The sequence below is a fragment of the Scomber scombrus genome, chromosome 24 (assembly GCF_963691925.1).
Source record: "Scomber scombrus chromosome 24, fScoSco1.1, whole genome shotgun sequence".
NCBI classification, from domain to species: domain Eukaryota; kingdom Metazoa; phylum Chordata; class Actinopteri; order Scombriformes; family Scombridae; genus Scomber; species Scomber scombrus.
In genome coordinates this window covers 4,581,604-4,605,449 of record NC_084993.1, presented here as the reverse complement: position 1 = coordinate 4,605,449, position 23,846 = coordinate 4,581,604, and the positions used below count along the sequence as shown (strand labels likewise).

Sequence of the window (23,846 nt, the reverse complement as noted above, 5' to 3'; positions counted from 1 at the left end):
CTCTTCCTCCAAGCCTCTAACTCTCCTCACTCAACTCTCCATTCAAGCAATTTAATCTAATAATCTTACCTCTCAGTAGATGATGCCACAAGCCTTTATCTCCCAAAATCCTGCAGGTTGAAGCACCAAAAAATGAATATGTGGTGGTGAAACTAAACTGGACACAGGGCTACGCTTTCATCAGCAAAAGGAAAAGAGAGAGAGAGAGAGAGAGAGAGAGAGAGAGAGAGAGAGAGAGGGCTGTAATCTCTCCCGATCCCATTTAATCCTGGGCAAGTGAGCCGCCTGCCTCTGGCCACCATCACCGGCTGGCTGGTTCCCGCGAAGCTGCCAAATCTTCTTAACTCTTTCAGCTTTCAACAGCATGCAGGAGGAGCTGTAGAGGGAAGAGAGGAGGAGGAAAGGAAGAGAGGAGGAGGACAGAGGAAGAGGCGACTCTGCAGGCCGAGAGAGACACAGAGAGAGAGAGAGAGAGAGAGAGAGAGAGAGAGAGAGAGAGAGAGAGAGAGAGAGAGAGAGAGAGAGAGAGAGAGAGAGAGAGAGAGAGAGTGGAGGAGGAAGAGGAGGATTTACTGTAGGTGTCACTTGATGAGTATTTTGTACTCACAAGTCCTCGAAAGGGAAAAAAGTGATTATTGTGTGATTCATTAGACAGAGAAGTCAAAAGGGGACAGAAGTAATTAAAAGATCTGGCACAACAGCTGGAGACAAACATGAGTGGACATATAAAGAGATCTTTGGTTTACTTATTCAGAAAAAGCTCCTAAAAATCTGTCAGGAATAAGATAATCTGCTCTAATTCTCAAGGAAACTCTCCTCCTTCCAACTGAAGACAAAGTCTTAAGACGTATAATTTTGGAAGTTAATTCTCCTCCTGCCTTCCTCAAATCTAAAATAAAAAAAGAGCAACACAGAGGATTTATCAGCATCACCTTTGACCTGTGAATGACTCCTTTTAACATCTGGATTTAAAAGCGAAAAAATTCATCTTACTTCCCCTTAAAGATGTCTTATTTTACAAAATATAATCTATTTTAGCTGCTGTGAGTAAAGAAATGTGACTCTTTTAGTGCTTTTTCTGCAATAAATTCAAGTTATTATATACCATTATACTTATTTGGTTGTTTAGTGCTAAAATATATTGAAAAAGTGTTCATCACAGCTTTCAAAAGCACAAGTTACATCTTCAAAACATCTAAAACTCAAATATATTTACTTTCAATGATGTGAAAAAGACAAACTAGAGTGCCCTAGTTTTTTGCCCCATAGCGCCTCTTCTGCAATACATTTATATGTAAAATACATATTTTCCTGTTTCTTTGTCTTCATAACCTCTCCAAATCTGCACAGTATAACTATTTACATTATTGATTAACCTGCAGATTACTTTTGATTCATTGTCTGGTTGTCTAGTGCCACAATATATTGAAAATAATGCCCATTACAACATCCAAAACTCAAAATATATTCAGTTTTCAGTGATATAAAACAGAGAAAAGCAGTAAATCCTGCATTTCACAAGCTGCGTACTTTTGCTATTTTTAAAACTATTTTTGGTCCATAAATGACTGAAACGATCACTCGATTATAGATGCAGATTATTTTTCTGTTCATCAACTAAATCGATTAATCATTTCAGTTCTGTAGCCAAATTATAAGAAATGTTCGGTCTGATAAAATGAGTCCATCAAATGAGTTTATTGCCCTTTGTTATTATTATTTTAAAAGGTATAACACATCTGACATCATGTAAAAGACACACAGGTGTAATGTCAGCCAGCTGAAAAACAAAACGAGTCCATCGACAACAACAGTTACTTTCACACAGTAAATTGAGCCCGTCTCTGTCGTTAAACGGGCGCTGAGGTACAGTCAGTTAACCGGTCAGTTATCAACATTATCTTCAGTTTATAAAGAACCACAGAAACCATTCAGTTTGAGTTTTAAAACAGCACAAGAACAAGAGTCAGTCGGGTTTTTTTAAGCATTAAAACATTGCGTTCTGCTTTAGTTTGGTTTGTGAGGGGCTTCATCAGTTGTTCCGAGGACTAAAAAGATGATTTTATCCTTCGTTTTAAGTGGTAGCAGCAACTAAAGGCAGCCTTGAGATGGTGAAATTATAGTTGAATCACAAAAAAATCACAACAGAATAAAGACAAAAGGTGCAAAAAAAATCAAATAGAAATAGATGATCTTGGGAATGTTTCTTGGGAAATACAATATATTGCTTCACTTTCTTTTTTAATTGTCAGGCACATAATAATCAGGGATGGACGAGTGTCATCAGCGTCCCTCTAAAGTGAGTGAAATGTGCAAATTAAAACTACTTTTAGCTGCAATATGAAGCTAAAACAATTTCTGAGGTGTTAACTGAATCACACGTGAGGGGAAAACAAGTTTAAATATAATAAACTCAGTGATTTTACCTTTTTTTTTTGTAGGAAATGTACTTTACTTAACTTATATTATTTAAGGTTTAATAGCAAAAGCCTGAGCTGCTGCAGTGAGCAACAGAAGCTTTAAATGTAATATTTCCTCTAAGCGTCTGACACTAATTTCTCGTAACTCTGCCCAGATTTTATTTATTTTTTAAATCCTGCGGAGAAACAGCAGCTTCACCTAAACCTACTCCCTGTATATAGAGGACTCTGATCCACTGGCTTTGCTATTGTTAAACCGTTGGAGAGAAAACAAAAGCTATGGTATCAAAAAAAAGAGAGAGAGAAAAAAGGCTCGGCCATCCACTGAATCCCTCTTAAGCCCTTTTTTTCTCCTCTTTTTTTAAAATAATAAACTGGCATGTGTGACGTAAATCAGAAACAAGCAACAATGCAAAAAAAAGAATAGTTAGCGTTAGCAGATGGTGTCGAGGCGCCAGCTGTGAGCTTCAGATCTATAATAGCAATGTTTGCATTAAGCCGACAGAGAATAATAAAAAGGAAAATCCGGAAGTTTTTTGTATCAGGAAGGTTTTTAGGATATCATAAGAGTCTGAAATGATGCTTAAAATAATCTGCACTGAACTCTGTTGTCTGCTTTATACTGGAATGGCAGCAGAGAAAAAAAAGATATATCTCTGAGGAAGAAGCTGCAGCTCAAATTCCTCTTCTCCTTCAACACTGTTAAAAGATGTATGCTGATGATTGGGTTGCAGTTTAATACAACGACAGGATTGTAAAGAAAAACCCCAAAATGTCAACTTTTGGCCAGATTGATTTAAAAATACAGTTTTTAAATGGGTTTTTTTTTAAGCTTGAGAAGAAGTTTTGCAACAGAAAGGAGAATGTATTCCTTCATTTACCTGGAAAAATCTAACTTAGCATATCTGGACAGTGATGATGTTTAATAAATATGTTTTAATACTGTTTTACTTTTCTGCATGCTCAATATCCCATTTTTACCCTCCTATCTTTTTCAGCTTTTGCAGACTTGTGTGCATCCTCTGCTGAAATGAATCATTAATACTGAATCTTTCACACAAGCAGTGTTCAGATTGTCTTTCAAAAACCGTTTTTTTTTACTCTAAACTTTTCACTTAACACATCACGAAAAAGAGAACTGATATTTTAGCATCTATGATTTACGTCTTTAACATAGTTTTCTTTTTAAAGTCAAGGAAGCTAAGTTTCTACAATACCGCAAGAGTCAGAATGTGTGCTTTCAAGTCAACAACTCATCTGAAGATTGCGTTTCTTCGGCTGCAATCTTCAAAAAACTAGCAGCTACTTCTTAAAATGGAAAGTTTAGGGTAGCTGTAAACGAGAGTCAGAGCTGGCTAATTTAGCCCCAAAACAACATTTAACTGTGTTTGGCTGCCAGCTGGTGTTAGAAAGATAAAGACATCATCATTTAGAGTAACAGCTAGGGTTAGTTTTGCATTAACCTGATGCATCATGCTGTACATGATTTGTTAGAAATACAGTATCAAACCCGGCTGTTAACAAACGTCCGTCGCAGCAAATCAAAAAGTTTGTCAGGTTCACGAGGCGACACGTTTCTCCATGTGTTGTCACGTCAGTTTCAGATGAGTAAATAGATCTTTTCTCACGCTGCCTTTAAAGTCATTTTTTCTTCGGAGGTCTGTGAGAGACCGGAGAACTAAACCATTCCTATTGGCACTTAGAAAAAAAACCACACAAAAACAAAAACACTGGTATGAAGCTTAAATTCCCTCCCAGGTAACAACGCCGCCCACGTCAGGACATCTGTAGGCTTATATCATCGTTTACACTGGACGGTAATGAAGTGGCTCATCTCTGGCAGTATTGTCACATGTGTACCTTCATGATCTGTAGATAAGAGGCTGCGGAGGGGGGGTTGCTGAAAGGTTAAAGAGCTCCACAAAGTGTGTATGTGTGTGTTACAGAGGAGAGGAGGTGGGGGGAGGTGTTTCCGTCTCCATAGCAGCAGCAGATGGAGCTGACTGCAACCTGTCCGTATGATCCTCCGCCTCCCGTTGGCCGCGGCACACATCTGTCATCCAGGGATCTCGCTGATCCTGGCCCGCTGATTGGCTGTTTTAGGGGGAGGGGTGGAGGAGGAAGAGGAGGAGGATGTAGAGGTGGGGCGGCAGCTTGAAGATAACAGAGGAAGATCGACACAGCCGCCTTAGTGGACCTTCTCATGCTGGATCTGGTAGTAACAGGCCTGGAGGTGGAGAGGAAACTGATTGACTGAACACTGTCTCCATTTCCCTGTAATCGCTACAAAATGACAACATCCTTTCCTAGGAAATCACAGGAAACTGGAGGACCTTCACAATAAAGCGTTGTCGTGTGTGTGTTTACCTTTAGCGTGGTGAACATGATCCCATGCTCTCCATGCTGGACGCAGGGGTCCATCAGGTCCTCGATCAGACTGACTTCAGACCCGAGGTTTCTAATTCTGAGGACACATATAAGCAAAATGAGAAGTCTGATAAGTCTCATTAGATTTAGAGATTCTGCAACTAATGTTTATTTTTTATAATCAATTAATCTGCCTATAATTTACTTTATTAAGCGGTTAATGGTTTGTTCTATAAAACATCAGATAACAAAATAAAAATGTAAAAAAAAGCCTTGTCTACTATAATGTAAGACTTTTTTTGTTTCTATTAATATACCAACCTACAATAAAATCATAATCTCTTCATCATCTCATCCTCATAATTTTCATGATTGATTAATCTGCCTATAATTAAGCAGTTAATAGTTTGGTATCTAAAACATCAGATAACAGTAAAATCAATCAGTTCACTATAATTTAAGACCACAAATGAATCATCAACAAATTAATTAAGTTACTTATCAGTGTAGTGTGTGGTATTTTCTTTTTAGCTTTTCTCGCTTCTATCAATATTCACACCAACCCGCAATAAAATAACTTCCTCTTTGTCACCTCTTCCTCATTATATGTGTGGATACATATGTATATATGTGTGTGTTTTTTTTATTGTTTGTGGCTGACCGAGCACGCAGCACCACGTAGAGGAAGACGGGGAAGAGGTCGTCCATGGACCACAGGAAGTCCTGCTTCAGCAGCGACTGCACTTCCTGCGTGATTTCCTCGAAGGTGATCTTGATCACCTGCAGCTTATCAGACGGGGTGAAAGTTGTGCTGCAAAAAACAAACAAAAAAACAATACAGAAACTTAATTCATCTATAAATCAACTGACTGGTTCTTCATTATAGCAAATAAAAACAGGCTCAAATGTGTTTATTTAAGATGGAAAACTCACCTGATCTGCTGTAGTGTTTCCACTGCGGTGGCAAAGCAGGCGTCTTTAGTGCTGGAGAGAACCTGGAGGAAGATAAAATGTTGTGTTAGTGTGATACTGGCTCAACAAATCTGTGACTATTAACAATGAAACAAATAAAGAAAATCATACCTGCTGCTTCTCTCCCAGCACAGACAAGGAGACGGAGAAGGAAACAGGCCAGAACTTCCTAAGAGAAAATAAAAAAACAAAAAGGATTTGTAAACAAAACAGACACAATGAAGTTTGACTATTGTGTTTGGTTTGTCAGTGTGTGTGTGTGTGTGCGAGACGTACTGCTGGACGCCCAGGAAGGCGAGCAGAGCCATGTCGGGCTGCTTGTTGAGGCGGAGGACGCACTCCCAGTAAACGTCGTCCTCTTTCTCCTTGTCCAGAGCGTAGAGGGTGAAGAGCGGCGGGTAGAGACGAGGGAGCAGGACGGGAAGCAGCAGAGCCGAGCTGCTCGCCACACGGCTGGAGGGGGAAGAGGAGGGGGGGGGGGGGTACACAGGAAAGATTAATGTGGTCTGATTGACCCCCAAAAGCTTGAAAAGGGACACTAGCTTGGTGCCTACCTTGGCTTTGGTGAATCCAGCGGGGCTTCAGAGGAGCCTGGCTCAGTTTTGTCCTGGACGTTCATTGTGGGCTCTGGGATTACACCGCCCTCTTCTGGCAGGTCTGGGAACAGAAACCTACAACAGCATGCAAAAACAAACACAAACAAAAAATATGAATAAACAACAAGAATTTGAGCTATTGAAGATACTATATAAGAGTTAAAAACATCAAAAATCAGCTTCTCTCTTTTTTAAATTCTGTATGATACATGTAATTAATACACTGGATATGAGGCTAGTTTACATCCTTTACTTGATCAGTTAATCAATATATGCTCTAACATTCTGTCCATGAATATTACATTAAGCTACATGCAGTAGGTTATTGTTTGCAAACCACCTGACGATCTGGAAGATGCGGAAGAGGTACGACTTGATCTCGTTGACAGCCTGAGGCAGGAGTCGACGGTTGGCTCCGACGCCCACGTAGGTCATCCTGTAGACCGCCACCAGGGTTTCCACGAGCCGGCCCAGCGGGTGCAGCGGGGTGTCACACGCCTGGAGGAGCGAGAGGAAGAAAAACGATGAGCGGAGATGAAGCAGGAAAAATAATCTGTATGTTTAGTGCTACTAGTGTGTTCAGGTGTCTTATTTGCTTAATGTAGGAAACTTTAATCACATTTGCTTTAAAAGTGAGCTGTTTTTAATTATTAGGACATGATTTGAATGGAAATCCTACAATTTGCTGCAGAGAAAATCACCAAAACTTCCACAGATCAGGTTTGAACTTGTTGATTTCAGTCTGATGGGAGCATAAAATAATTTAAAACTACAGTCAGGTTTGGTGTGTGGAAAATATTTGTCATTTATCAGCACTAAAGGAGCATAAAGGTGGACTTTAATCTGACCTGAGTGAGTTTTAGAGGTAAGGAGTTGTGGATGAGCTCACCTTGATGAGATAAAGGCGAATGGTGTTGTATCTCTCCATGTTGATGGGTCCTACGTGCTGCGGGATCACCTCCAAACTCTCCAGAGTTTTGCTGTGACTCCGAGACAACATCTCCGGACTGACACACACAGATACAAAGCCTTTTAAAAAGGTGCTTATACTTGCTCATTCTTGTAGTTTAGTTGCTGATGAGAAGAAACCAAAAGGCAGACAACCAGTAAATGTGTGTACCTGAGCTCGATGTGTCGTCGGCTGGTGGTGAGAGCCACGGCGATGTTCTCCCAAGCCTTCAAAGTGTCTCCTTGGCCCGACGCCTCGCAGCCCAGCTGACTCCAACACTCCTCAAACACGGCATGCCACTTATCCTCCGCACACACACACAGACGCCCCAACTTCCTGCAACATTACACACCAAAAAAGAAAAAGTGTAATTAAAAAAATCCAATTAAGTGTTTTCTTTTCTTTTTCTGGACGTTTTTGACTCAGCAGCTTACACAGAGCGGGTTTTCTCCTTGTCAGTGTCGAACAGATGAGGTTTGAAGTAGGAGCCCGCCACCTTTAGGCCGGAGCCCCATTCACCGCTGAAGGAGCCCTCCAGGTAGTCGCCATTCGCCATGGTCAGCACACCCTGAGGGGCAGCAAATCACTAATTAATGCACATTTTAGTGATTTGAGAGCTTTTTTCTAACACATATCTGTTCATTCTGTGTGTGTTTGCATGCTCATTAGTCACCTTTCCACTGAGGGTCCAATCATCAGAGAACTCCCCCTCGTATGTGGTGTCATCCTCTGACAGGAGGATCCCGGTGCCCTAAAAAGAGACAAAATCTTTCTCTTCAATCCCTTTTACTCTTCTTATAATCTCTCAATTGTCCTCTCCAGCTTGTCCTCTGCATCTTAAATGACATTTCTAAAGCTGTACAGACCCAGTAAGACTAAATATAGTATAAAAACAGCTCTTGGGCACAGGATTTGGTGGTTTTGAGCAAGAAATATGCTCAGAAACACACTGTCAAATGTTATCATTTAATCTGTGATGATTAAACTGGGCCTTAAGTGTGTCATATCTTCTTTTTCACAGCCTTTTCACGCATTTTTATCCGATTTGGCTGTGACTTAGAAAATATTTTACACTCCCCTATTTTCCCTCTTGGTTGTAAATGTGCTTCTAAGTCTTCCAGGCAAACTACAGCATACTTTAGAGTTTTTTTATGAAGACAGAAATGCTCTTTTCCTGCTGGCCTCACCATCATTTTATTATCTTTGAAGACCCCCTCGTAGTAAAGGCCAAACTGAGTGACGACGACCCCGGTGCCCTGCCGCAGATGATCCTGCCACATCCCCATGTACTTCTCCCCTCTGAAGACAAAAACACATGAATGTCACTTAAAACAGCAGATCTGGGATCATTGTTTCCTCTACATGAGCATGTGAGATGGAGGCGTACTTGGTGATATCGTCAAACACTCCGTAGCCCGTCTTCTTGTCGTGGATCCACTGGCCGATGAAGACGCTGGGGGAAGAGGAGTTGAGCTTGCCGCTGCGCAGCATGCCGTGTCCGTGCCGCATGCCGTCCTGGAAGGATCCGTCGTAAACCTCGCCGCTGGCATACCTGCAGACGGAGGAAAAGAAGGCCTGTTTTAAGCCTCTTCTTGCACTTAATTCTCTTCCTTTCATACTAATTTTCTAAGTGTATGAACGCTCACCTGTACGTCCCCAAGCCGTGCATCTTTCCATCCTTCCAGTGACCCTGATACTGATCGTTCTTGTTCAGCGTCTTATTGGGAGCCACAAATTCACCAAAACTGAAACAGACAAAAAGATTTATTTAAGAGGATGAAAGAAGACAAACTTGTGCTTCATCTCATGACTGATTTTGATGACCAACACTCACCCGTCTTCTAGTCCGTTCTTAAACGTCCCAGTGTATATTCTCCCATCAGGCCACTTTAACACTCCCCTAAAAAACAATCAATCAATCCCAATCACTTTTAATTAATATCAATATTTAAAACACCTAATGAAAATGCAGAGAGACAGTTTATTTGCTCTACCTCCCGTTGGGTTTTCCGGCCAGCCAGCGGCCGTCGTATATCGCCTCTTTCAGCCGCCCGTCCTTGTAAAAGGTGTACGAGGCCGTCCTGGAGATGGGAGGCTCCAACTTTTGGCTTGACCCCGAGCTGATAGATGCCGTGTCCTGCCCCGCTCCGTTCAGCGCCTGGTCCACCGCCTGGTTGATGGAGCGAAGCCACTTAGCCTGCAAACACATAAACACACTGAAATGAACATCTGCAGTAACTGATTTATTTGGCCACTTTGAGGCAGTGAAAACAAGCTATTCATTTTCCTTTATCTGGCTCTTTAGCTGATACATGGTCGCCTATTTTGACTAGCAGATTTGGGTTGTTTTTTAGAGCTTTTTCTCTGTAAAAATCTGTATGATGTTGTAGAAAATGACGCAGATGAGTGTGAAACAAAGGGGTGAATTTTCACACCAAAACAATTAGCTGAAAGATGCTGAAATGTCCGTACAAGTCAGGTGATAATTATCTGTTGATTTATCACTATGAGCAACTCCTTTCACACAAAATTCATCATGTGATCTGTTGTTAATATAAAAATAATGATTGGAGCCGCTTTAATGTCTGTATTGGCTACAAAAAAAACACTATTTTATCCAATCAGAAGCACTGAAAGTTAGTTTACCTTCTCCATTTGAGAGCAGGCCAGCAGGGTGAACGTCTCCTCTGGTGTGATCACCTTTAACCCATATCTACACACACACACACACGGTAAATGATTTAATGACTTTTCTATAATTCCACAAAAACAAAAGTGTAAAAATGCAACGTTGTGACTGACGGACTCACATGCCAGTGTTCTCCTCTGGGATCGGCTCCACCCACAGCGTTGCCAATGGAAAGACATGATGGGTGGAGAACTGGAGGAGAGGAAAGATGGATATAAGAAAGAAAGAGAAAGCGAGGAGAGACGGGAGAAAAGGAAGAACGGAAAGAGTGAGTGTTTATAAAAGAGGAAGAAACAAGGAACATTGTTATTTTATTAACAGAAGTCTAACAACTATGAATAAGCCCATAAAATAAATGTATACGGGCCTCACACACAAACAGCAGGTGAACTAAAGAGTTTCTACAAGCAAATCACTCCAATTATAAACAAGAAAACTGCTTTTTAAAGAATCTACAAATAAAATTACAATACTACACAAAACTATAAGTCTACATTTTTAATATCAATACATCACCAGTCATGTTTCAGTGACTTTAACACTGTTTATAAAACTTCCTGCATCCTATTTGTTCTTTTTAGTAACATTAAATAGCATAAATTGTGCATAAGTTACATTTTGGATGTATTATTCATAACAGGGTGATATAAGCTCCAGCTGCAGCCCCTTCTTATAATCCAGATGTTATGACACTGATACTTACATGTGTATTACATTTATTTAGGCTTCTAAAATTGGCCAGCTGTTGTTAAAATGATAAAAAAGTTAAACTTGTGACTGGTTAACACTTATAGACTAATTAAGATGATGCATTTTGTTCATAATAGTATTTTCCAGCATCATACAGATGTACAGATTCACATCACAAAAAATGATCAGTCTTTTCCTGTCAGTTCCATTTATAATACAACTTTTTCAACCCCAGATTTGAGCATTTTACAGCACAGAGCGCTCAATTTTTTTTTAAAAACAATGACAGAACGAGAGTGAGACAAGGCAGGAGTCACATGATCAGGGAGGAGGAGGAGGAGGAGGAGGGGGATTGAAAAGTGCAGGACAAAAAACACATGACTGGTGCAGACTGGAAAAAAGAGAGAGAAAGGGGGAGGGAGGAATGGATATAAATGCAAATAGAAAGAGAAAGGGGGAAAAAAGGGAAGACAAACGAGAGAAAGGGAAGGAAACTGCTTCGGAGTCGTGCTGGTGATTATAGAAAATAGCTGTTTCAGCTAAATTGAGGCTTATTGTCTCCTTTCAGATCATGTGGCCAGATTTCTATTTAAATGTGAGCCAACAGTAAGAATCAAGACTCAAAAGGGGATAAAAATGAGGCTTATATCACCTGGAACAATACACTGAAGTGACAGGATCATCATTTCAGCAGGTTTATGTGTTTATCTGTTGAATTTCAGCATGAACAGTGTCTCAGTTATAGTTAATTCAATCTTCCATGCAGTCTCCTTCAGGTAGAGAGCAGGCAGAGGAGCGGTGGAGGGGATAGGGCTGCGTATCACTGCTCATATTTATAGAGATATAAAGAGTAAAAAATACTCCAAAAAATGCATTGTTGCACGCTTTGAATTTTACTTTATAAAGGATCATCAGGAGCAAGCAGAGCTGAGTGAATACAAGTAAAAGTGAAAGCTTGAAACTGCAACAACGGCTCTTCAGTGTCTTTTCTGGAGTAACTCTGCTCTTATATGTTGTCTGAGACACACTGGTGCACACAACATATTTTACCATCAAATGGAAATATTTAGATATCTGTTACATCTTTGGAAATATGTCTTCATTCACCATTCAGAAACTTTGGGAACTTGGTTAGAATTAAAAATAACATGATGTGGGTTTAAATCAATTATCGCTGCATGAGTTTGATTAAATTGAGGAAGTGTGAAATACTACACTGCTACTAAGTTTAATTATTAATCCTGGTTAATACAAAATAAAGCAAACTAAGTAGAGTCTGCTAGTACTACTGGTATTACTAGCTCAGTCTCATTCATATTCAAGTGTCATGAAAGTCCAACTATGACTTAAGAGCTCCAATAATTGATTAGTAGATGAAGAGAAGAGTAATCAGCAAAAATCCCAAACATTTGAAACATCTCAAATGTGAGAATTGAATGATTTTCTTTGTCAGACATGAAAGTAAACTGAGTATCTTTGTGTTTTGGGGTGTTGGTCAGACATCTAAAAAAAGTGACCACAGGCTGAGGAAATATTATATTTTACAGTTTAAACAAAAAATTAATCATTAAAATATCCTGATTAATTATTCAAAGTAGCACAATTTTTAGTTGCAGGTTATTTAGAGGATGTGTGTTTTTAAATGTGAATCATCTCCCGCAGGGTTGATTTCTATGACACAGAGCCCTAAGCCCTACACACACAAACAGAAGAGGAAACGAGGGGGGGCGGGGGTAGGAGGGGGGTCGCTGCATTGAGATTCGCTGCTGGCTGCATACTTACAAGATTTTTACAAGGCGCCACGCCCTGACAGCACGGAGGCAAGCACACACAAACGCTTGAAACACACCAGGTTACAGTGTCTAAAATATGAAGCGCTTCATACAAGAGAAAGAGCTGAACGGACAAAGTGCGTGTGTGCGTGTGTGTGTGTGTGTGTGTGTTGCTGACCTGCGCGTGGACCAGAGCGTCGTTGAAGAGGATGAACCAGTTGACGGAGAACCTGCCGGCGTTCTGCAGGGTCAGAGCTTTGTTGCTGCTCTCACAGATGAGCCGGCGGTGAGGCTTCCGCAGAGAGTCCTGACCACACACAAAGACGCCATTCAGACATTATACATATATGTGTGTGTGTGACAGCATCACGTGTGTCATGCGAGACCTCGAGGACTCACTACTACACATAACATTCAGCGGGTTTACCGTCATCTTGCCGGGGAAACTCTTCCAGAAGTGGAAGGTGTACTCTGCTTCCTTTCTTTTTCTCTTCAGCTGAAGGACCAAAGATTCAAACTTGGAGCAGTTGTCCTGTAGCCTCTGGTAGTCCTCAGAGCACTGAAAACACACACAGATACTACTAATAATAATACTGTCAAACATGCAGTGTGGGTTTATTAACAGGGCATATCCTATTGATTTAGACAGAAGAAATATACATACATTTTTGGGGCTTTTAACAACTTTAAAAGAAATGTTTAATACTTTTAAAATCAGTTATCAGTCCTCTTATATTGAAATATCTCCAAAAAAAGATGTAGCATGTAATTGTAAATGTTTGGGATGGTTTCCAAAAAGTACTCTAATTTGGTCTAATTATAGAGAAAACCAAGACAAATTTCAGGTGGTGTACTTCCAATTAATTGCTTCCTTTAAAAACATGAAATAATAAAAATGTTATTATAATATTATAGGATCTGTAAACTAAAGCATTCCAAAAAATCATAGTTTAACTATAAAAAAAGATTTAAAAAATTTAAAATGAAGATGAAATTTGGCTTTGGACAAATGTAGAAATCTAAATGTAGAAATTACATCATAAGCATAAAAGGAAATCAATGTTAGACTAAAGAGAAAATACACCAAACAATAAAATCTTTACAAAACCTTTATTTATGATCTATTAGTGATCAATAATAGTAAATCAAATATCCAAACCTTAAAGTATTTATAACATAAGTCTGTCTCCTGAGTCTGATTCACCTACCACTTCGAAGCAGGTGCCCAGTTTGAGGAGCAGCCGGCCGTATTCGTGCAGGTGGCGCGTCGGGAGGCTGAAGAGCGCCACCAGGAGGTCGGCCATGGAGGGATTCTCCTCGCTGCACTCTGCCAACCTCTGCAGCAGCTCGGGACTCTTCCCAAAGAAATCTCTTCAGAGGAGAACAACCACCAATCATTAAAACATTCTACATTACTTTAGTGATTATCTGCATGTTACAAATCTCTGTACTCACAGTGAGGGTTTGGTCAGGACCTGGAAGCCTCCCATCACCTGGAAGTTCCCCAGAATGATGCAGTATCTTAAAGGATTAGAAGAGATTATAAGTATTTCTTTATATTCATTTATTGTTTTGACGCCTACAAATAACCAAACTCATGTCTGCCTGTGAGCACCTACTCGTTATAGGAGTCGAGGAAGATGTCTGCGTGGTCGAGGATGAGCAGGCTCTTGACATCGCGGCCACGGCGCAGGTTGGATGTGAGGCTGGCGGCGTGCTGCCCGGTCAGGTGACACAAGAGGCTGAATCGACCTGCTAGTGTCTGCAGGAGACCGAGGAGCACCGGACCGAGGACTGAGCTCAGAGATTCTGCAGAGACACAAAATCAAAGCGTTAACTTCTATCGTTTCCTTTTTGTTTTATAAATCCCCCCCCCCCTCTCCCTCTGTGTCTGTGCTGTCTTACCCAGCTCCAGCAGGGGGCGTACTATCTGCGTCTTGATGTTACACAGCTTGCAGTAGAACTTCCTCTCGGCTGATCCAAGCTCGTGGAGGCTGGCGATGAAGCCCATCACGTTCCTGTCGGAGAGCGCCACGCACCGCCGGCCGCCTGCGTACACACTGCTCACATAACCCAGCTGGAACGAACGAACACACACACACACACACACACACACAAATAAATTATGCACACTTTTGCACCAATCCTGGCATTTAAAACTCACTAGCATCAAAAAAAGTGCAAAATATGTGTAAATATGTGATGCTGTACATAATTTTGTTGCCCAAATTTAAATAAATAAGCAAATATTATGTCTTTTATCTTATTTTTCGGGCTCCTACATCATTATACTTCCTTTTATGTGCATATTTCTTATTTTTTTTACCATCTTGGTGGCAGGTTTTGGCTTAAAAACCCATATAAATACTCTACTGTACCAATTTTATATTCTCTTTATGTTTCAGCATGTCCATGTTTTATGTTCCTATAAAACCAAAACCAGTTTCCTTACATTCATGCAGAAGGGGAGCAGTACAGGCTGTTGTGTGTAACCCCCCGCTCGTTCCTCCCCTTCCTCCTCTTCCTCCCGCTGAGCTGTCTCCTTGGCGTTGTTCTCCTCCGCCCCCTCCTTCACCTGCTGTCCGCTGTAATAAATGATGGGCTGGATGCAGTCTCCATCAGCCAGCAGGAGGGTGTGTCTCTCTCCTGCGCTAATGTCCCAGACCCGGATACCCTCCGACAGCTGGGTGGAAGAGGCAGAGAGGAGTTGGTGTCATAAAAGCATGAAGTTGAAGGTTTTATGTGTGTGTTTATATGGAGAAGATGGTTTTCTTTACCTTGGCCAGGCGGGGCACCGTGCTGGGCGACTCCATGTGACCCAGCTGACCGGAGCTGTTACTCCCCCATGAGAACACCTGGGAGGTAGAAACACAAACAGACATGTAAGATAATCCTGCACTCATCAGCTGAGCATCAAAAACATTAAATAAACACACAGACAGCTAACAGAGCTACATGTGAAGCTGCTGACTGACCTGCGACTGAGCCGTCAGAGCGAGGGAGTGATGAGCGCCGGCCGCCACTCGCACCACTTCCTTATTGTTGAGACTTTTGATGCACAGCGGCTGTAATCTGCAACAAAAACCTTACAGAATTAGGACATTACCAACAATATCAACTCATTTTATCTCTTTATATAAGATACAACTAAATCAATCTTGTAGATAGAATAACTTTCCCTCATATTTGTTTATTTTTTATCACATTTTTTAACTTACAAGCACTTATTGGGTCCTACCTGTCCAGGTTGTCTCCGTGGCCCAGCTGTCCGTGTTCGCCGTGGCCCCAGCTCCACACCTCCGTCTGCAGGGTGGGCAACACCTCCTGTGCTTCAGGAACCGCCCCTCCCAAAGGGGTGAGAGCCACGGCGCGCATCTTGGGACGACCGGCTTTCCTCAGCAGCCGCGGGGACACTTTAGGTGCACAGGAAGAAAACAGTTCTCCTGAATGTCTTTTAGTTTAAGGCCTTAAATCAGACATGACATATTTCTGCTTTAACCTCTTTTTAAACAATGAAAAACACTTTAACCTGAATCAAACTGAGCTGCAAAGTTCAGTAGCATAAAAAGTGAGGGCACAGAGACAACAGTGACATCAACATCACATCAAACAGAGAAACATGCGATCATACAAACAGACAAACAGTGAGGTGAAGCCCGCAGGCAGCAGCAGACAGAGCAAACACTGATATGAGACAAAAGTAGAAAGAGAAACTTGTTATTTTACTCTTTAATATCATTTTGTTCTATTTATGGATGTGTAGCAACTTTTTTACTTGTTTTTAGCTGCTGGGTATAAAGTGGTATTTCTTAAAGAGTGTAGATAATATGGTGATTATACCCTTTAAATTTAGCTTTAGTGACCCAGACAGTAAGATTTTGAATATTTCCAATGGGACAAAAGGTGAATTTACACATTTTAATTCGAAAAAAGTCAGAAAAAACAACATATGAATCACCTGTTACGATGGTGGAGGAATACTGTAGATGTGGGGGCTGATTCATGAAGTGATTTATCAGAATAATCTTGAAAACTATTCACTTTTAAATCTTTCGTAGTCACTTTTCTATCACTTTAGTATAAATACACATTCATTTTGATCCATATGTTGTTATTTTCTGACAAAATTCGAAAATATAGAAACAGACACATTTCAAAATGTCATTGTCCAAGTCACAAAAGCAAAGTTTGAAGGGGATAATCACCATTTTCTCATCTTTTTTAGGTATAAGCAATTAGGAAATAACAGTTTCTACCCATGAACTAAAACTGTTTTACATAGTAATTAATGTTACTGCCTCCTATGTTTATTATCTAGGCTTTTATTACAGGTTGTTATAGATAATTTGAAAGCACAAAGCAATATCATTTAATTTATTTCAACATTTTAGAGCCTAATATCACTGTAATAAGTTACTTTTTAATAGGTGTAACATTTAAGAAGAGTCAAATTTAAAAATACAATATTTGTGGATTTGCACATTTAATTCACTTATTATTCAGACTTATTCCAACTTGTCGACAGTAAGCTCCCAACATGTTCCCCTTCCATGTCCTGATGAATGTGTGTTAATGTCTTTTCTATTGCTGGAAACTATAAGACTGATGAACACAATAAATAATCTGCTCTCTCTTGAGGTTGCACAGAAGCACATTTCCAAAAATAAACACTAAACACACACACACACGCTCATGGCCTCCAGCAGGGTGTCATCTGGTGGCCCAAAGGACATCGATAAAGGAGGGAGAGTCTTTGACTGCTGAGCTGATGCGTGCGAGCAGTAATGTTCGGCTTTTAATAATGATAATAATAATAATAACAATGTAGTCTGTATGTTAAGATATTGGCTGCTAGGCTCATTTGTCGATGGTGTCTGGTTGATTTAAAGTAGATGATGATGTTTGACTCTCTTCATGTGTCCGACCGAATGAACACAAACTTTGTCTTTACTTGCGTGAGAGTTTTCAGGATTCGGTTCCCAGTTTCCTCATCAAATCCAACTCCTCGGTTTCAGAGCCTGACGTCCTTGTTAGAGGACGGTTTAAAAAGCAGCTGATGAAATCTGGAGCAAATGTTCTCAGGTTAATGACAAGATAAGGTGGGTACAAAGCGGGAAAGTCCATTCATCCGTGTTCGGGGGGGTCACAGAGTAGCTTACGTATTTCTCAGCATACTTTCTTCTTCTTTCTTCGCACCAAAAAAAGCTTCCAGCTGCTGTATTAAATCAGCTAAATCCTTCTGTGCCCTCTGATGGGGTTTTTTTTTTTTTTTTTTTAGATCAGGGGGGGAAAAAAACTGTCAGGCAGAGAAAAGGTGATTCAAAGACGCTCTGACTGCAACCTCGCACCCTCTGTTACCTCCGACTGCTCCACTGGAGGCAGATTAACTAAACTAAGTTAGACGCTAAGCATCAATCTGCATTCTTTTGTGCATTCCTCTATGTGTGTGTGTGTGTGTGTGTGTGTGTGTGTGTGTGTGTGTGTGTGTGTTTTTTAATCATACAAAGGCGACCATTCAGGCAGGCTAACCCTCTTTTAAGTAGACGTGCAAATGTATTCTCAAGCACTATAAAGGAAACAAAGCTCGAGTCCTGCTCTAAAATTAGGTTTTATTACAGCTGGAATTGATTGTAGGGGAATTTTAAGGGGCTGAAATGATGGTTTTTATCATTTTTTGTTGTTGTAAGGAGAGATGATGTACACAGAATCCAAAAGATTTGGCATAAAGTGAAAGTGTGACACGAGTAGAAGCCGTTGCCATGCTTACAGTACAAACAGGTCGAAGAAGCCTGAAAGCCACCACAGACACAGCACAGACTGACATCGACCTGCACATGCGCAAGGCGTACTTACGCAGCAGGTTATAGGAGGAGGATAAGAGGTGAACAGCGTATCTACCCTGTGAGAGGAGTCCCGGGAGCGAAAGACGGCGCCTCAGACCTTCCGCCTCCTCCTCACGGATGTCTCCCGTGCTCGAGCTCTTCTTGGCCTGCACGGAATCCTCCTGGCGGACGCGCTCGGTGGTGTTGTCGCCGACTCCCGCCCCCGTGATCCCGGCCGGCCCACCTGACCTCGATGCTCCTGAGGGGAGGTAGAAGTTCATCATCTTCTTGAGGGACAACGCCTCGTAGGTGGAGGCGACGCGCTCGCCGACTGCCGAGGCGCAGGAGGCCACGAGGTTGTTGAGCGCCGAGCCTGTTTCTCTTCCTGTTGAAGGCTGGAAAAGAAGAAAAAGGAGAGTTAGATATAGAAACACAGATCTGGGAAGATGATGTGCTATGTTTAAGTATGATGTCACACACCGTTGATAAGGTGGAAGGACCTGCAACTATAGATGTCATCAATAAATAAAATGTAAAAAAGCAGCTATTTTGATGAGGTGCGGAGTCCAAAAAACTTGCATATGTGAATGTATCAGTATCAATTTCGACCTTTAAAGTGTCAAATTCTGCACAGTAACAGTAGAAAAGGTTGCATGTTTCTCTCTTACAGCAGCTATTTTGATGAGGTGCAGAGTCTAATAACTTGTATCTGTGAATCTACCAAAGGGCCCATACTTTGTGCTTAATAAAGAGCCAATTTGGGCTTGAAACATGATACTTTCCTCAATGTAATAAGAAGACATTTTAATAAAAGCATAAGACAGTATTGTGAGTCCTTTCTAAGTGTTCTCAGTATCAGTATTGGTCTTTAAAGTCAGATTTTTCTGTCATACAATATATGAATGTCTCTGTCTTAAATCAGTATAAACACATTTACAAAAAAAAGTCTTGAGTAAATGTGCTCATGTGAAAGAAGATGCTATATTTCTTTTATCAGTCTTTATATTCTGGAAACTCACCAGCAGAGAGTGAAGCCCCCCAGCTTTAGCCATGTGCTCTGCCTGACTCGTGTCCGACAGTTTCCTCAGGTATTCTTTCACAGCCTGCTCGTCTGGATACGGCGAGTTTTTGACCCCCGCGACGGCGCCCCCGCTACCCTCTGCGGGCTGAGCCGAGGGGTCGGAGTCTGAGCCTGAGCCGGGCGGCACTCCGTTAGTCAAGGATGACTGTCCTTTCTCTGAGTCCTGCGTGTGGGAGGCGTCTCTGTTATTAGCAGGTCCTGAGGTGGAGGTGTAGGAGGGGAGGACCGGCTCTGACGGGGACGTTTTGAGCCCCTGTGTCTGAGTAGGCGCCTCCAGCCTGCTCTCGTCCTCCGTCAGCTCCATGCCGAGCGGGCAGTAGTGACTGTCAGAGATGATGACGTGGTCCTCTTTGTCTGTCATGGTGTACAGCAGCTGGTTACACTGTCCGCATTTGTCCACAGGGGGCCGGTGGACGTCCAGGGGCCCCAGGCAGCGCACCAGAGCCAGGCTGTGCGAGGCCCCGCACGCCACCTGGAGCACATACCTGCCAGCTAAGTGCTCCACCTTCTGCGGCTTCCACACAGGGAAGACGGAGACGTTGAGTCCCAACTGGCAGCCGCTCCCCCACGCCCAAACATCCCGCTGCACCGACAGCGCCAGAGTGTGCTGCTCCCCGCAGGCGAGCTCCAGCACCGGCACCGTCTGCGGAGGGCTGGAGTCAGAGTCCAGCAGAGCCACGGGAGTCGGGTTGGGGACGGAGGTGAGACCCGACAGGCCGCACTGCCCCGCGCCGTTGTCCCCCCACATGTGGACGCCGCCGTCCTCCGTTATCGCCCCGTTGTGGAAGCTCCCGGCTGCCACGGCGACCACACGCTGGCCACTGAGGGCGCTCTCCAAGGTGGGTTTCGCCACCTCGGGGACTTGACTCTGCTTCCATGGCAACTCCCCAAAACTGTACACCTGTCCTCCTGAAGTGAGAATTTAAAGAGGAACAAAGTTTTTTCAGTTCTGGAAAAGTTTGAAGGAACTTTTTTTTCCACCTCACAGCAGCAAAATGTAACCAAATCAATCCAGACCTCCTTTAATGAATCAATTCATTATTAAAGTTACAATTGAAGTAAAAGTAATTATTAATATCAGAATTTATCTTGATCAATACTGACTTACTCACTAATGATTTTCACACGAAGGGCTTATATGGATATTTTTGAGAGTTACACATTGAAATAGTTAGTGTTTTCTTTTTCTCTCATTTTCATTATCATTTTTTGGTGAGTAGCTTAATTTAATGTGGGATTTTATGTAGGATAGGCATATATAAGCATTATGTTATTTAGAATCTATATACTTATTGTATACTGTACTTTTCAGTTTGTTGTGTTGTGATGACTGAATAAACACAACTTCTACTACATCAAATGGAGAAAAAGGAGCCACTTTTTAAATGTAATTGATTATATATTGATCATGTTTCTTCTTACCTTCCACCAGCAGGACTCCGTGCCGCGTGCCCAGAGCGACCTGCAGGACGGGCCGGGGGAGGAGCAGCCTGTCGGGGGTGATGCTGTACGAGTAGCCCCTCCAGGTGTGGAGCAGGCCTCGCTCTCCGCCGCCGTCATCCACAGAGCTGAGAGATCAACGCAGTCCGACACATAATGAGAAGAGATATTAGAGTTATTGATCAGGCTGATGCTTGTCACAAATATAATATAATATATTAGTATCAGTATTTTCCTACAACTGATAAAACTGATTTTGGCACACAGGAGGACATTGTGCATTTGTTGAGGACTATTTTTAGAGGTTTATTATGTAATATTGAGAATGTGAGACTGATTAAAAATAAACTACAGTGACCTTATTCCTCACAAGAAAGGAATATGTCATCTGCTGCAAGATTCATGTTTTTTTAAAGGTTTTTGGACAACAGAACACAAAGATATATGAGGCATAGTAGGATTAATTCATTGCAGATATTGTCTTCAATAAGAAACATATAAAATAAATCATCATACTTCTACATTTAAAGGCAGAAATGTGTCTCTGAGATATGAGAACATAATGTTCTTTAAACAAAACAGATGAAAAACAAGCTCAAATATTGTGAAGGATTCCAGTGAAAGTACTGAAAGAAAAAAACAACAATTATAACATCTGAGAAAGAGAGAGAGATTAGAGACGGAGAAGTGTGTGGGCGGCTGACAAAGCAGACAAAAAAAACAGCCAGCAGTGTCCCCTCAGTGTTTGTTTGGTTGTTGTTGGTGTTTCTTCCCCTCTCTTTTTCTCCCTTCCTCCCTTCCTTCTTCCTCATCCTGTGTGCAGGATTACAATTGAACAACAGATGTTTTTGTGGGTGAAAGCAGAAGTGAGAAGATCCGTAGGCGCTGTCACATGGTGAACACAACCAGCCAGCCGAGCCGAGCCGAGCCGAGCCGAGCCTAGGACTGAGAGAGAGCAGATGAATCCACTTTAACAAGAACCCACCTCTTCCTCTGGGTTTCCATCAGTAGGGGGGGGTTAATCCTCCATCAGCATGTCATCACTGCTGCACACAAACCTACAATCAAATAAAATAGACAAACACACATCTCATTATGTGACATTTAGCTGGCAGTTGCAAACTAAACAAACATCATGATGATTCACCTGAAGCCTGTTTACCTAGTGGAAACCACCAGGAAACACTCAGATAAAGAAACCAGGTCAAATGTCAAAAATGAAAGCAGCTATAGTTTCATTTTCATATGTTTTATAATCATTTACAGCGAATAGAAACTTATTGTAGACGTGCATTAGTAGAAGACAACCCAAAAAATGCTCTTAAATATGAGATTTTAGGAGTTAAATGTGAATTTTCTTGCAGGTGTTTCCCTCTGTGTTTGACTTCTGGTTAAAAAACAAGACAAGGCAGCTTTATTTATATAGTGCATTTCATACCCAGGGGCAACTCAATGTGCTTTACATAAAAACAGAACATTTAACAGTAAGAATTGGAAACAAAAAGCATAAAAACATACAATTAAAAACAAAAAACCCCACTAATAATAATAAAAAATAAAAGCAAAGTACAGAAAAATAGAAAGAGAGAAAAATAAAATTAAAGCCAGACTAAAATAGAGCATTAAATATAAGTTTGCAGCATGAAATAATGATTTGCTTTAAAATCATTAAAAGGACATAAATGAAAGATTAAAAGTGAAAGTGCTTTAAAATAAGAGCTCAGTCATTAGCACATGAAAAGAGAAATGTTTTTAACCTGGATTTAAACATGCTTTATGGGGCTAATTTCAGTCCTGCAGGTAGTTTGTGCAACATAGCATCTGTGTATCTTCTGGTAAAAACCCTATTTAAGGTTAATCTTAGCTACCAGAAGCTAATCGATCCAGCTAACTTAGCACCAACCCTCCCTAAAAACATAACTACAGGTGTTTCTTCTGCATGTGGTGGTAAATAAAGAGTCTATCTCACCAGCTGCTTCTTGTCTCCAGTCCCTGAAGGTTTACAGTCACAGTAAATGCTGATAAACTCGTCTATTAACTCGTTTTTTTAGCAGCTAAACGCAGCCGGTTGTTTGTTAATGTTGACACACCGAAGATCGTCTATGATCAGGAGCTCTCACTCTGCAGTGATAGTAGGAGGCTTTACAGTGAGCCTTAAAGTGAAAGCATACACCGGTGAGAGGCAAAAGACAAAGTTTGGGCACCTGAAGTAGTCTGGTAGTGTAGTCATTTTTGCCAAATTTGTATCAGTGTAAGTTGCTCTAAAGAAATAGTTTCATTTATCAATTATATTCTTGAATGTATTAATTGGAAAATACATATAAACTAAATAAGAAATTGAAATCTCTTACATTTTTGCTTTAAAATGACCAATAAGATTTTCTAAGATCTATCTATCTATCTATCTATCTATCTATCTATCTATCTATCTATCTATCTATCTATCTATCTATCTATCTATCTATCTATCTATCTATCTATCTATCTATCTATCTATCTATCTATCTATCTAATTTAAATGTTTTTTAGAGGCAAAATTCGCCTTCAAATCTCTCATTATTTAGTGATCTTCCTTCTTTTAAAACCATTGATCGCCTTGATGCGGTAAAGCAGAGTGAGACCTCTCGAATTTTTTCAGATCTTCGGCGCCGCTCAGCTGCTGCTGTTGTTGTGACAGAATCTACGGAAGACGAGAAGGCTCTAAAGACGGAGTACAAAGCGAATAGGAAAATACTATTATGCAACTTTTACTGTAATTTAATCAGTGACTTGCACTATTTCATTACAAGTTGTGTATATAGGCACATTAAAAACATATCTGTGACACTGTGGGAAACAACTGTATCAGGTTATACAGTATTCGAACAATGAAGAGACTATAAAGCGTGCTGAACATCCAATGTTAAGTGAACAATTGGCACTAAATAAAACTTGAAGAACACACATTTTATTTTTAAATGAAACTATTACATCTAATTTCCACTTTTATTTATTAATTGTCCATTTTATTTTTAAAAGGAAACTGTATATCTATAACTTTTGTCCTCT

The 23,846-nt window shown here is 41.0% G+C and overlaps 1 protein-coding gene across 2 annotated transcripts; it reads right to left on the bottom strand.

Annotated features, from left to right (window-relative positions):
- Positions 1–1,694: 1,694 nt before the first annotated feature.
- Positions 1,695–22,885, bottom strand: als2b (alsin Rho guanine nucleotide exchange factor ALS2 b). 2 transcript variants are annotated; one of them, XM_062414515.1, is made up of 34 exons: positions 22,768–22,885; positions 21,784–21,856; positions 20,781–20,926; positions 19,297–20,267; positions 18,309–18,672; positions 15,694–15,868; positions 15,431–15,527; positions 15,233–15,310; positions 14,908–15,138; positions 14,361–14,532; positions 14,075–14,264; positions 13,911–13,976; positions 13,664–13,826; positions 12,883–13,014; positions 12,634–12,762; positions 10,115–10,185; positions 9,951–10,017; positions 9,299–9,501; positions 9,139–9,204; positions 8,951–9,049; positions 8,692–8,856; positions 8,492–8,603; positions 7,978–8,055; positions 7,739–7,872; positions 7,476–7,640; positions 7,245–7,362; positions 6,696–6,853; positions 6,314–6,430; positions 6,036–6,212; positions 5,871–5,928; positions 5,721–5,782; positions 5,449–5,598; positions 4,788–4,884; positions 1,695–4,647 (listed from the first exon to the last, which is right to left on the bottom strand). In XM_062414515.1, the coding sequence occupies exons 2-34, from the start codon at positions 21,801–21,803 to the stop codon at positions 4,609–4,611; spliced, it is 5,070 nt and encodes a 1,689-aa protein (XP_062270499.1). In that variant the 5' UTR covers positions 21,804–21,856; positions 22,768–22,885; the 3' UTR covers positions 1,695–4,608. The 2 variants fall into 2 exon arrangements, with proteins under 2 accessions (XP_062270499.1, XP_062270500.1); XM_062414516.1 differs by having other exon boundaries at positions 18,354–18,672.
- Positions 22,886–23,846: the final 961 nt, after the last annotated feature.

What these genes read in the sequence shown, in the direction of transcription:
- als2b (XM_062414515.1), bottom strand. Translation starts at nt 21,803, where the DNA reads ATGGAAACCCAGAGGAAGAG. An exon ending in CTCTGACGGCTCAGTCGCAG is followed by an intron (nt 15,311 to 15,430) that starts GTCAGTCAGCAG and finishes TCTACCTCCCAG; the next exon opens with GTGTTCTCATGGGGGAGTAA. An exon ending in TACGTGGTGCTGCGTGCTCG is followed by an intron (nt 4,885 to 5,448) that starts GTCAGCCACAAA and finishes ATGTGTCCTCAG; the next exon opens with AATTAGAAACCTCGGGTCTG.